Source organism: Stegodyphus dumicola, chromosome 3 (assembly GCF_044657685.1).
Source record: "Stegodyphus dumicola isolate Sdum_Otavi_A_Nest chromosome 3, ASM4465768v1".
Taxonomy (NCBI): Eukaryota; Metazoa; Arthropoda; class Arachnida; order Araneae; family Eresidae; genus Stegodyphus; species Stegodyphus dumicola.
The window spans coordinates 36055937-36070718 of record NC_140770.1 but is presented as its reverse complement, the minus strand read 5'-3'; the positions used below and the strand labels follow the sequence as shown (position 1 = coordinate 36070718).

The window sequence follows — 14782 nt, the reverse complement described above, 5'->3', positions numbered from 1 at the left end:
TATTTATACTGCACTGCATAGCATTTCATTATTTTTAGATTTTCCTCTTAAAATTGCAATTTTATAAAATTTTATGTAGATTTTTTAACACTTTTCTTACCACTAAAATCTGTATGTGTGCTAAAACCTCATGTATATTAGCATATATATTTTTTTAAATACGTAAATGTGGTGCATGTATTACAATAAGCATGTTAAAGTAGATTTGCTTCTTCTGCAACGTTTGTTATAACGTTATCGCTCTATGAAATGTATCTGGCACTATCAGTCTGATAGAATCGAAATTCTTCATATTTTCTTGCAAGTTTACTGTTGTCACTTTAATTATTCAGAAATTACGCTAGCAATAATACCCGTAAATTAACGTGAAAAGAACATTTGATAACGTTTAAGATTAGATTCTTACACGAGTCCAGACTAAATTATAGTATAGGATCTTCCTGTTACCTTTTACGAAGTTTCTTTTAATGCATATCATGTGTTCCTTCAAATCAGAACTCGTATAACATTATTTTAATAATCATAAAATTATTGAAAATTTTGTTACGAATAATTATTTTCTCATGTTTCGTTTTACAGTGAGCATAAGGTATTTAATAGAAGTTCGTAAAGGCTGGAATACTGATGTCTTTCAGAAACTGCAGACTAGATTTCGGCGGAACTTTCGGGTAAAGAATTAAGTATTTATTTCAAGATACATAATATTCTTCTTCTGTATCCATTAAAATCTCGCAACGTTACTTTTAATTTGAAATAGATTTCTTCTTTCAGAGAGCATTGCATCCCACTCTGATCTCCATGCTCAAAGAAGAGAACTGCTTTTCCCTCGTCATAACACCTGACAGGACGATCGCATCCGGCAGTAAACTGGATAATACCTACGTAGTGGATCTCATTGCTCCCAGTATGGAAGTACGTGATGCATGGGTGAGAGGTCTCAACCAACTCATAGCCTGCAGCAAAATAGAAGACGCAGAACAGAGGTGGATTAGTCTTAACGTTTTCTTAAATTCACATAGTATATTCTGAAATGCCAGTACCTGAAGTTGATAGGCTCATTTCTAAATTAACGGAATGTAACTACAAATTGAACGATATGATATCAAATCAATTGGTATTTGATAAATAATCAATATTTTTAAACTATCTTCTGCTAATGAATGTAGTTATTGGGTCTCACCCTTTTGGCTCACTTCCCTATAAAGCAGGAAAGATAAGATTCGACATAGATGTTGTAAAGAGAATTTGAACAAATTCACTTGCCAGATACCTCACTTTATGGTGGAAGAAATTTCAGAACACTCAAATACACTACGAAGGATGTTAAGCTGTAGAGAACCGAGGTCTGAAAAGATTAGCCTTTAAGCTCTCTGCTCGGATAGGTACTGAGTAGGAACTGGGTTCGTTTATTTTATACTCGCAGATCCGAGACTGTCAGAATGCAGATCCCAGCGAGTACAGTAAATAATTCCTGGGAGGGGAGTATTTGATAACTAACTAATATTTGTACTCAACCCGTGAACTGAATCGCAGTTTGTGGACTGATACAAAATATTAGTAAGAAGCCACCCGAATATGGTCGTATACTTCTACTGAGCCCCAGGGTCCCCCATCCCAGAAGACATCAACAATTTTAGGTTCCCTTTTAGTCCATCGCTAAACACTGGCCAGCCAAGACCACCGACCCAGTGGACAGAGACCACGGTGGGGTGGGCATGATGAGCTTTGACTGGCCTTTGATTGATGCTACCTACTACGCGGACAGCCCCTCCCTTCAGGCTTTACACAGAATACTGAGGACAGCGGGCTCAATGGCCCAAACCCTATTTGACTACTTATACCCTAGTTACCGGGGACTTACGTCATTTGACCTGTGAAAAGTAGAGATGAGCCCCATCCCACGGATCTTCGTGGACCGCCAAGTTCATAAATTTTATATCCCCGTGGCCGAGGCTGCCTAGGTACAGGTCCTAGCCAGTAGCTTCGCAGAGTACTTTACTTCGACCCCCGGGGGAGTATTTGATAAGTTCGATAAGACAAAAATGCCAAGTTTAAGAATTACTTAATTACACACACGCGCAAAAATAACATGCAGAACATAATCATCTTTAGGATACATGCAAAGAAATGATAAAAGGGGGGCGGTGGATATGTGCTGCCATAATAAAAGTGCATTACCAATTTCCTCTAGATTTTAATGAAGTATTTAATCAATGTTTTATCTCTCAATACGTTGATGTAATCGCACATCAGTTGTACGTCGAGTATTACGAGATTAATCATCAACAATAGGTTTCGAAGTAGCAAAACCGCATTCATCAGCTTTAACAGGGCTCTGAGATAAAAGTATGGGACTGCAGATTGTCAGATAAGCATTCGGGATGCGTGTGGACAAAATGTCATCTCATTATATCATTTGTAGGAGTTTCGGCTTTGTCCGAAACAGGACCTGAAGGCTTTACATCTTATACTGTATTCACGTCAATTCTCTATCATAATGAGCATAAATAGGTTGTTTGAAGTAAAAAACCTATAGTAACATTTGTAGTTGTAAAGAACTCTTTCTTGGTTCATAGGTCCCCAATAATATCAGAATACATTCCGTCAAATGTGTAAATCTTCGAAGAATTAATAATTCAGAGGTAGTTAAATCTGGTGCTGATGACAGTGGTTTGCATAATCTTAACCAAAAATTGCTTAGTCTTTTCTTTTTTTTTTTTAGATAGGATATGTCTTAAATAATATTTAAGTTACATAATTTTCTTTGTGTCATAATTTTTGGGAGGACTATGCGGAACTGTAAAATCTATCAAATGTAGAATTTCTAGAAAAAATGAGCATATTTGGAAGAAAATTGTTACTACTGCCACAGAAGAAGATGTCAGTAATTCAGAGGGTAGTAAACATCTCACTAAATATCTGAGTTGTAGCTGTGGATGATATGTGGATGGCGTAATGACTAATTGTTTCTAGCTACTTTGAGGAGAGGTAAAGAGCAAATAAAACATTAGACTGTTAAAATCATTAATGTGACATGAAGAAATCTTTAATTTTGAAGCTTGAATAGGTGATATTGGTAAATTTTGACACATTATGCCAGATATTACAATGCTTTAAGATTATCTACAACTGCAGAATTCATGCTCAGCCATCATTCGTAAGAGTACGTAAGTGCCTTCGTATGCTTGACAGCTGATTGAAGTAAATGTAATTCTTCTAGGACATGAGGTAAAATTAAAACAGGAGATTACCTGTTTTGCTTAGGAGTTAATCTTTACGAATAACTTGTACACCTCATATACTGCATTTGAAATTTTGGAAGAAATTGGTTTTCTACCCATCTACTTAATACCTAGTTTAAGAGAGATATTATACAAAAAATTTCATATTGCTGCTTTAGCTATTTCAGCAGCGAATGCTAGGGGAACTGTATGCTGTTCTAAAGATAAAACATCAAGAGATGGAAGGATTTCAAAATGTGATTGACATTGGCAGTCTGTTTAATGATTGTCTGGTAGTCTGCCTAATGCATCGACAATCTTCTTTCCTTGAGAGTATAAATTCATAACATTTGAACAACATTAAGTACCTAAAAGTATCTGAATGTATAATGCCTTAGCCATGAGGCCGATTATTTAATCCAGGAGCATTGCAGAATACTCATAGTATTACATTACATTACATTTAAGAAAGGTTTAAATTAGAAAAATGTCCTAATAGAAATAACACTAGTCTCAGTAATAAAATATGGGCAAATAAGAAGTGACGGAGCTTCTTAGTTCCTGCTGCAGTATTCAAAGATTCCTTATCAGTTTGTGCGTACGTTCTCTCAGAAATCGGATCTCTAGATACAAGAGCAACTAAGACACTTTCACTGCCATCTAGAAGTTCTTTCTTTGGGACAAAGTCTATGACATTGTGAAGCAACAGAAGTCAAGATTATAAACGATTTTGATTATTGCGTTTTTAAGGATAAGGTACTGCGCGCCATTTTGCGCTGTAGTATGTAAGGAATAGGCCTTTTAGTAAATGTAATTTGTGGCAAATCCAAAACATATTTTTGCCAATAGAAATTAATGCTTATCTGCATTATCTTTAAAGCCTGCAATTTTTACCTGTCCAGTTTTATCAAGCTTTAAATTATGAGAAATGGATTTTTATCACAAGTTAATTTAGAACGCCAAACTTTCACTACACGACTGTTTCGAACAGTAAAATTTTCAATCTGTAACAGTGGTAACGAAGCTAATTGATATTCCCAGGCAACACATCTGGAATTACTTTCAGTTTGATACTAAAAATTTAACAAGTTTTTTTGTTTACTTTATCAGTTGAATCTAAACTAATTTTAGGAAACGTACGTAAATATACAGCCTGTAAATGGTCTATATTATTTGCCGCTATTTCTGCAATATAAACGTTTTATATCGCATTTTTTAACGTCAATTTTGATTTCGCGTAAGCCATGATTAATTAACTCCGCCCTATGCACTTTTTTGTCTTTTAAAATAAATTAACTTCTTGCATGTTTTGTAAATACGCATGTATGAGAAGCATGTTTTGTAAATACGCATGTTTCTTGCATGTTTTGTAAATACGCATGTATGAGAAGCAAAAGAACTGAATAGAGAGGCTCAATGAATTGTTAGACATTAAAATAAAGTCTTACTGCAGAATTATAAATAATAAATTTATCTGGTAATAAATATATTTTTTTAAGAACATTATGTTAGCAGCATTCCTAAAATACGTTGAATAAGTTTCCTTATACAGATCAAATAAATAAGGCCTTTAAATAAATCTGCAGGAAAAAATGCAATTCAAAAAACTTTAATTTATTAGATATAGTCACTTATAACATATTACTTACTACTGAACTGTAAGTTTTTAAAACGTCATCATTAAAGCATTTTTTATTGTGAAAATTTCTTTAGTTCAATAACATAAAAGAATTTTATATCTACATAATTTGCAATGTTTGGTTAAAAAGTAGTTCTTACGGGAAGAAAATTGTAACAACAAAGAACGCATTAAAATGTATTTCAGCTTATTTTACATTTCCATGAAAGTATAAAAATCTAATCTAATACATGCCAGTAAAAACTGCAGTTTTAAAAGAGACAGAGTAAGACAACACAGACATATGTTTTCTTCGTAACGTTGCTCTACCTGTTCTAACGTTGAACTACCATGTAAAGTTATTCTACACAGAACTTTTCCAAAAGTATCCTCTATAATGAAGAGGAAAAAAAAGATAAAATGCATGAAGAAAGCTAAACAGGGGAATTATAAACAGCATCTTATTTAGTAAGTTAGAAAAAAAATTCCTTTTTGTTATAGCCAGATCTGTTAGCTACTAAATAGGTTTCAAATATTTGTTTGGTCTCTTTTTCGGTTCGTGGTACTGTCTTTCATTTAGTTGCTGTTGACGAAGGCAGTGGTTTCAATTGTTGAAAGTGCTTCAGCTGGTATAAACCCCATGTCAATTAACGTTGGTTTTTTAGCAATCATATATGTTATATTTAATGGAAAATCAATTAATCAATTTGTCCACTGTATTTCCTTGTAGATGCATTCCTTTTTAAGTGTAGGCCCACCAGCGGCCCATCGATAAAGTCGCTGAACACTGGTAGTTCGGTCCAAGGTTCGAATCCCGCGAACGGGCTGGCTGCAAGGGCGTTTTCGTGGTTTTCCCCATGTGTAACGTGTATACGAGCCAGTTTCACTTAGAAAGTCCTCCACGAAAGCATCCCTCCCATTAGGCAGATAGCAATAGTGTGCTTTGTCGTAATTAAATAAACCAAACCAAACCAAACCTTTTAAGTGTTGTCTATCCCTTGTACCACTGCATGCTCCAAGAGCGTCTGGTTGCTCTAGAAGAAACCAGTTGTTGGAATTCTAAATTTCCTAGCTATGTCTAGAGTTAAATTCTGCAACTACTGTCTGCAGTTTTGAAATGCTTACAAAATTCTGTCGCGTAAGGTAAGATTTCACTACAGGTCCCTCAGACGGTACAGTGGTTAGAGAAGCCTACTGTGATATCAAAGGGCACGTTTGCGAAAGGAAAAGAGGAAAAGATTTCACTAATGAAGAGCCGAAAATAAATTGAAAAACATAAGTCTTTTGTGTAAGGGGATTATTTATAAATAGCACTTTTTTCCCCTTGTTAACCAAATACTTGATGATAATTGTATTATGCGAAGAATCCATTCTAAGATTTTTCCTCGGCGATTTGTTTTAGATGCCGGGTATTTTACTTTTCTGTAAAATAAAGAGCATCCTATCTTCTACTTCAAACCAAAATATCCCTGTATATTAAGTCATGCCAAATAAAAAAAGTTACAGAGAATTAACTTGAATATTTTCAAAAACTAAGTTTTTTTCCTCATTTCAAATAAACTCTTACAAATGCATTTAAAACGCTAACTTTTGTCATTGTCAAATAATGACTGGTTTAAAATACTCTGGATTATTGTCTAACATTTGGAAGAATTTCTGATTGTGTTTTATGTTTCAAATTTACCTCGAGTAGAAGATAACAGTAATACAAATTCTATTTAAAGCTTGCCCTAAAAATGATACTTTATAGAAAAATGCTGAAATATGTTTGAAATTATTACTGCTAATTATTATTTGGCAGGTTTGGTGGGGGTGATTAAAAAAGTATAACCTTTAAATTTTTGTAAATGCACTGTGTAGAATGTGAATAATGATCATAATTATAAAATGAATTTTAATTCCAGATGGTTGATAGACCGTATAAGGGAAGCCGACGTCAATGGAAATGGCAGCTTAAACTTCGAAGAATGCCTTGGCTTACTCAAACAACTCAACATTGGTATGAGGAGATCAGAGGCAAGGAAACTCTTTGATGTAAGTTTTCAAGCCACAAGAATAGCGTTTAATTGTGTTATTTATTTCTAATTAAAATATAATTTCATTTTTAGACTGGAATTCATTTATTAATGTTAGTTCATCATACTTTACGTATTTATGATAAACGGCAAATCAGAATTCATTTTCGTGTATGTGGAAGAATTTATTGTTTCCTTTTGATCTTTCCAGATAATTTATTGCAATTGAAAAATTTTATTACATGTCATTATTTGCATAGTAAAAGGTACATCATTAGGATCACTTAGGTAAAACAAAGAAGATGATTAGAAATGGAAGTAAATGTTAGTATGATGAATATTTCCTCATCATAATATACGCATTGCAGTGAAATAGCACTTCCATAATGAAGCAAGTGGAAATTTATTGGACGAATTAGCAAATCAAAATGAAGCGATCGCAAATCAATTTTCAGTTGGTTAGTAATTCGTAATTATGAATGTATATAAATAATAATACTTTCACACTAATTTGAATAGGATGCTTTTAATGACATAAATAATTTTTACTTCAGATTAGGTAAATAAATACATTGAATTGCAAGAAGTTTTAAGAAAAAACTTTTGGTCTTAATATGCCGATAATAAATTGTGTTAAAATAGCAAACAAAATTTATTTGAATGGGTTATATATGAATTTTATGAATTTCTTCATATGTTATTTAATTTTATATTGTGTCTTAGAATATGAATTTTCATACTTAATACACGGAGAAACTAAAAGTTACGAAAATGTTATCTAATAACTCACTGGTGCTTCTCGACGTTTCAGAAATGAGGCACACATTGACTCAGTGAATTAACTAATTTGCCAGTGTTGTTCTCCAAGCATAGCCACCTACGTGCTCTGCTGTCTTGGCTGCAGCTTCATACAACTGAATGATACTGGGCTTGTGGATATTATGTTTATTTAAATTGTTACCACAAATGCCTCGAGAGGTGTTTATTAAGACACCAAGAAGATTAATAATTGCTGAATATTCCTCGCTCTACAACATTACAACTAAAGAATAGTGACACGTTGTAGGAAATTGTTAAAGCTGTCTTTCACTTTTAAGACGCTTGAGAATCATGAAGAAGTCTGTGAGAACGTCAGCACAGAAAAGAATTTTCATATAGACGATTATTACTATTGTATTCACTATCGAAATTAACTTGCTGGAATCCTTCATTAAAGCCAAAAAAGAGCATATGTAATCTAACAGAATGTCACCAAACGTAAGAATTTTCAGCAACCTCAAACGGAGGAGAGAAAAGAATGTAGACCACTTGAACAGCTCCCAGACTACAGCTGAACCACTTAGAGACTAAAACACTCTTTAGAGAGAAATATTTTAGAACTGCATGATGCCTACTCCATAGTTAAGCTCACATTAGTGTGTAGCAACAAAGACGTAATAGATTTATTTTACGTCTCTGACTCTTTTAGTTTTAATTTTAGAAAATGGCGTTAGTAAAAATGCTGTAGATGGTTTCTATTTTTTTTAATTTATTCTTTTAATTTTATTGACATTTTCCATATGTAAACTGAATAAATTACTTTTATAAAAATCCTTTTCTTCCACAGAGAGTTAAAATTGACGGACAAGATGCTTTAGGACCGGAAGAGTTTATACATCTGTACCGCATCTTAAATCACAGGCCAGAACTGGAGGAAATAATGAAGAAGTATGTTCAATGAAAATTCATATCAAAAACTGTATTTCGGTAAAAAAGATTTAATGACATATATTCGAAATTTCCTTGAGTAACAATCGTAAAATTATAATAAAAATTATTAAAAATAAATTCATTACATAAAATAATTTGGCTTTTGGAGAGAGATTGATTGGCATAAAGAAATAGTTGCGGTGAAGGCCGATTTTTTACATTTCTTTTTATTCTCAATGATAAACATTTTTTAGCCAACACAGGTAAAGCATCAAAATGTTTGCAGCCTTTCTTGAAGCTTTTAGATGTTACAAGTGTTGCGGTAAAAAACGAAGCAACAGAAAATAGTCTAGGGGGAGAGAGAGTAACGGAGAGGAAATGTGACTTGTCTAATATGAAAACTGGGTTCAAAGTAATTTAGTTTCGGTCTAGCTGTATTTTGATTGGCTAATTTTAACTTTCTAAAATTATTATTGACACAAGTGTTTATGTAAGTACTTGCTCGAAGTAAAAATTATATGACATGTATTAATTTTGAAATAACGCAGTTTAAATGGATTTATTTATAAGAAATTGCTATTTTTAGGACAGAAAAAAAAAGAAATACAAAAATTAAAATAATGAGTAAAGGTATGACTGCAAATTAAAGTTAGAATTCTGCCTTACATATTTTTTTATTTTACATTCATATCTTATGAAGGAATATCATAAAGCAACAAGGGGGCTTGGCAGTTTTGACTTGACGAGAAGTTTCAGATAAAAAGATACTTGTAGCAATCTCACACTTGTCTCTAACTCACACGTCTGCGTGCAATTAGCGAAAAGTCACATAGAATTAAATTGGTGCATAAGTCGAGATGAGCACTTATGCTGAATTAAATGTAAAGCGTATGAAATAAAGAAGGGATATTTTAAACAATTTCTACAGTAGAGAGTTAGTTTGAAAATGTGGATATTAAAATGAAGATTATTCGTATTTTTTCTCGAGTTGTGATAGCGTAATATTTTACACGATCTTTATTTAGAGCATGCTTTCCAAGAAAATAAGAAAAATACCTCTCATCAGTAGATGTTGAGGATATCTGGTTTGGGGCATTGCTCACTTATAAGGCCAAGCAAGATCAAGCGAACAATAAAGAGCACGTTTCAAAAGTTTTCTCGTCTACAAAAGTTTTAGGTTTGGTTTATTTGATTATGGCTAAGTGCATGAGGGCTATCTACCTAAGGGAAAAGATGCCTTCATGGATAACTTTCTAAAGGAACTGACTCGTATATACCTTACACGTGGCGAAAGCCACGAAAATGCCCATGCAGCCAGCCCGTTTGCCGGGAACCCCAGAACCATAGACCCCAGGCCGAACTATCAGTGTCCAGTGATTTTACCGCTAAAAATGTTTTTAACGAATATTTAAGTATTATTACATAAATATTACATCGATGAATGTTTAAAAGAACCAAGAACCTTCCAAATCATGCAAGTCAATATTTCAAATATGTTGGTTAAGTTGTATGCATGTGGAATTTTACTTTCTTTCTTTTTCCAGTTCCAAGGAAATGTACTAAATCTATAAATTTAAAATTCTGAACATATTAATATAAAATTTTAAAAGTAAGACATTCAGACAGTAGCGCCAGTTATAATCACTGTCCGAAAGTAGTACAGTGTTTCGACTTACATTTATTCCTCTATGTTGAATTCTTATGTAAATTATTATTCACGCAATATGAGTAATTACTTGTTTTTATTTATATATTTTTATTGAAATAATGTATAATAATAATCATTTTGCATTAAATTCGTATAACTAAAATAATTCATGATAAGTCAAAACACTTCGTATATAAATATCAATGTTTAAGACACCACATTATCAATGTTTAAGACACCATCATTCCACAGTAGCCAAACTGCTCAATAACGATTATTTCTAATGGTTGATGCTGTGTAATTAGGTTTTTCATCTTGCTTAATTTTAATACATGCTCCTTAGTTTTTTAGAAGTTCAGTTTTTGGATAATTTATCGTATTTATTTTCTGTCAGTTGTAGAATTATTACATTTATTTTCGAAACGGGAAACGTGGAAAATTAGCAAAACTCTCTTCGGGTCTGGAATCCGGACTTTCCCACTATTAGGTAAACGTGCTGTCCAATTACATGGTAAGAAAGGAGAAAATTCCGTACGTTCTTTCTCACTTAAACAGCGACTGGAGAGAAAAGGACCTAATTGCCAAATTCTATTGACGAATTATCCTTCACAATCTTTCATTCGAGTGCCACTTGTAGAGTCATAAAGTTCTTATTTTTTTCCCCAAGCCAAGAATCGTGTGAATTTAGCAGTGCCTTAGTCACGATTTGAGCTCTCTGGATCCTCCGACTGCTAGTCGAATGCGCTTCTGATTACACGGCACGTGATAACGAGGGAGAAAAACCTTACAAGTTTAAGACTAGATTTTAAGGTTGGAAAGGCATTAGAGAAAAACTTTTAAAAATTGTGGTCAAACCAAAAAGAATCGGTGAACTATATTTGAAGTTCCAGCTCTGGGTATAATTTCTTAATTTTGTATTTTCTATGAGCTAAGGTTTTACAAGGCCCTGAATAGTGCCTTTTTATCACTCCCATATTCCATCCTCGAATACGTTTCATTTAGATACAACATTTTAAGATAATGTTTTATTTTTTTTCTTCATTTTTTTACGTGTTGTAGCATGATGAAGAGTATATTTGGGTAGGAGAGTTAAAATTATATTAAAATAAACATCAAACGAAGATTTTATACATTATGTGTAATTTTATTGTACTTCTTCATTGTAAAATAAACAAATGGACAACATATATTTCTTTAAAACTGATTTCATACTTAGTCTTCTAAACTTTGGTAATTCAATAATAATTAAAGCATAAATAAATTCTTACGCAAAATACAGCCTCAAACCCAGTTTAGTTTTAAGTTTTCAAAAAGTTTATTCGATATAAAATCTTGCTTAAAAACTGACTAAGAAGGAAAAACTACCAATCAAATTCGAGTACTTTGCTAAAAGGTGTATACTTCCTGAACTTTAGTTTGTAGAAACATTAGGATATTATTTTTAAAGTAGGAGTGATGAAGAATTAACAAGCGGCTTCTCCACGAATCGAACCACGGACCTCTGGAATACCAGCCCAGCGTGCAGAACAACTACACCACGAAGGCACGCTAGGAAGGCGGGAGAAAGACCTTATAAGTTGAGGAATTGTATTGAAACGTATTTTAAGGAATTGTTTCCGAAACACTACTTCACTTTTTAAATAAATGCTTTTGTTTACAGATGAATTAAAATTAACATTTGACAGCTTAATTTCTAATTAATTAGAACATTTAAATATCTATAATATAATTTACCTGAAAAATCTCTGCTTATTTATGTGACTTTATTATTGTAATCTAAGTCTTCACTTTTTAGGTTCTCAGAATTATAAACACTGGAAATCAAGGCACTTACATTAACTTATTTTCATTGAAATTTCTTCTCATTTTCAAGAATTTGTAATAAATAATGCGTTGCTTAAAATTCTTTGCTTCAAATTTTTGTTTGCTTATAACAGCCATTCTTTCATTCCAGGTATTCCGCCAGCCGCTCTGTCTTATGGGATGCTGAAGAGTTAAGAACATTTTTATATGAAGAGCAACGTGTAAGTCGATTTACTAATTTCATAAAATATTCATTTTCTATTTGGCCTACACATATTTTTTCAATGCGTATTTTTCGATAAGTCTTATCATTTTTAAATCCTTTACAGAGAGGCAACTCTTCCGCAGTGCCATAGCATATCAGCTGTTTATAAGATTTACTTCTTAATTTATTATTTCATTTTATGCTGCGTAATCAATAAGGAATAAATGGGGTACTTAGAAATTCAAACATTTTTTAAAAACATGCTGAGCGTTTTGATACGATATCATTGGAAAGTCATGATTTTTAATTTATAAACTAGAGAATTGCGTTGAACTAGTAGTGAAAAGGAATTATTGAGCCAGATTGTGGAATAATTCTGTACTATTTTGGAATAATACGGTCGGCAATATAATAGCTCATTAGTTTTCCTATTTTCTAAAATAAAGTAAAATTCAACTTTATACGGAGTGTAATTTTAGCGAACTTCTATGCTTGAAGAGAACATGATACATTTTGAAAGAGTGAAGATATTCCACTTCACCTTTGAAGAGGATTCAGTCGTACTCGTACATCCCGGATTAAAGCTAAGTTCTTAATCATTAAAATTCGAAACTCTTAAATTGTTCTTATCTCGTAAATACTAAAATTAATATCTAAAATTTATTAGCCCAAAGGAGCGTTAGCCTAGAAGGGTTATTAGTCTCGAAATGGCATTTTGAGTTGAAGCTTTTTTCAAATTGTTGCCACCGATTATTATCCCCCTGTATTATATTTAAAGATATTAAATAATAAAGAATATGCATGAGTGTAATGCATGTTTTTCGCATTGTGAAGAAACGACGGTATCTAGAGCCATCAAATTTTGAATTGAGTGATCTTCCACCCAAACATAGGCACCTGGAAGGTCAAATTTTGAATTTCGAATTAGTTTTATTATCTGTTTCATATTTTGTAGAACATTAACAAATTTTTGATTAACAAACTCAGCCATTTCAAAGCGAGCAAATGCAACACTGTAAGGTAAAAAAAAAAAAAAAAATTATCTCCAGTGCGTGAGACTGTCAATCGGAAATTCTAAAGATACGCTTGTAAAGATTATGTTAATTTTATTAACAGTTAAATTTGAAGTTCCTTTCCTGTCAAATTCTTAACTTCAACTTACTATTTCCGGCCAGAACGTAGTTTTGGAATTTGCTGAATATTTAATGAGAAGGAGCGGTATTTAAACCACGAAGTTACTTACTGAGACAGAGGGAGAAACAGAGTTTCTGAACTACGCGCGTCTGCCTTTTTGGCCGCTCTCTCTCTCAAAGCTGTTATACGCTCGGCCGTACTCAGGCCCTTGCTAAGCTTCGTAGTAAAATAGGTTAAGGGGCCAACTCTCATTGAACCTTGATAGCTTCGGCTATACTTAGTTAGTTCATCTTAGTTTTAGTTTAATTCTTAGTCTTTTAAGTTCAAGTCCAAAGTACGGACTTTATTTGTTCACTCCCAGGCGGAGTTTTGTTAAATCCTATAGAAATAATAAAGGGTTATTTACCCTTCTCTCTTGTTGTTTCCTGTCTTCGAACTCTAGCGATTATTCGCTTATCAGTTCCTAGGTTCCTCACTTCCAACATTAACTTAGGGTTTCAAGTGAGGGACCTTACACGCTGTTTTTAATATTTTGTGGTATTGGTGATGAATTGAATTCAATGTGCTTTACTGAGAAGACATGATATTTAATAAATAAAGGTAACGCATAAAACCTTAAAAAAAGCCCCTTTAGGAGTAATACAGGGAGTCCGAATCAAATGTACCTAATTTGGAGAGGTCGCTCTACTTAAAAAAAAGTTTAAAAGCATAAGAAAACTGTAAAATTAGATACCAATACTCACAAAGATTTTATTAAATTAAAAAATCATTACAATTCCACGTGAGCTCCCTTAGTAGCCCTGAGAATGTCCAGCCGGCAGTCCAGTTCCAGCAATGTCCGGTGTAGCATTTCCGGAGTCGCAGTAGCAATACCCGAAGTTATGGAGGCACGAAGGTCAAGGTCTTCAGTATCACGGATGTTCCCTGCGTAAACTGTCTTTCACGTAGCTCTAAAAGAAGAAACCGAGAGGTGTCACGTCGGGAGATGTTGGTGGCCAGGCAATTGGGCCACCGCGTCCTGTCCATCGGTTAGGGGAAGTTGTATCTAAAAATGCGCAAACATGCTTGCCCCGGTGAGGAGGGGCCCCATCTTGTTGGAAGATAACTGTGGGTTGTAAGTGCTGCTTTTGGGGTATTGTGTAAATTTGTAACATCTCCAGGTAAATGTTTGCCGTCACAGACGTCTCAGCAAAGAAAAATGGTCCTACGACTACATCATGTGATAGAGCACACCAGACATTGATTTTGGGGCTGCTACGTTCCAATTCGAGTGGTGAATAAGAGCCCCAAATTCTGCAGTTTTCGATGCAGTTTTCGATGCAGCACATTATGAATAGTTGCTCGTGGTACAGATAATTCAGAAGCTGCCTGCCTGATCGACTGACAAGGGCTACGAACGAAAGCTTGTCGAACATCTCTTCCACACGTGAATCAGAATGTGAAAACCGA

At 33.6% G+C, this 14782-nt stretch overlaps 1 protein-coding gene across 1 annotated transcript in view; it reads left to right on the top strand.

Moving 5' to 3' along the window:
* LOC118179919 (1-phosphatidylinositol 4,5-bisphosphate phosphodiesterase zeta-1-like) overlaps positions 1-14782 on the top strand; it is a 100402-nt gene that overhangs the window by 41831 nt on the left and 43789 nt on the right. Inside the window, exons 4-8 of the mRNA XM_085812761.1 lie at positions 580-668; positions 772-983; positions 6744-6873; positions 8461-8561; positions 12146-12215. Of these exons, the coding sequence (XP_085668887.1) occupies positions 580-668; positions 772-983; positions 6744-6873; positions 8461-8561; positions 12146-12215 (602 nt within the window). The remainder of the gene's footprint in view (positions 1-579; positions 669-771; positions 984-6743; positions 6874-8460; positions 8562-12145; positions 12216-14782) is intronic.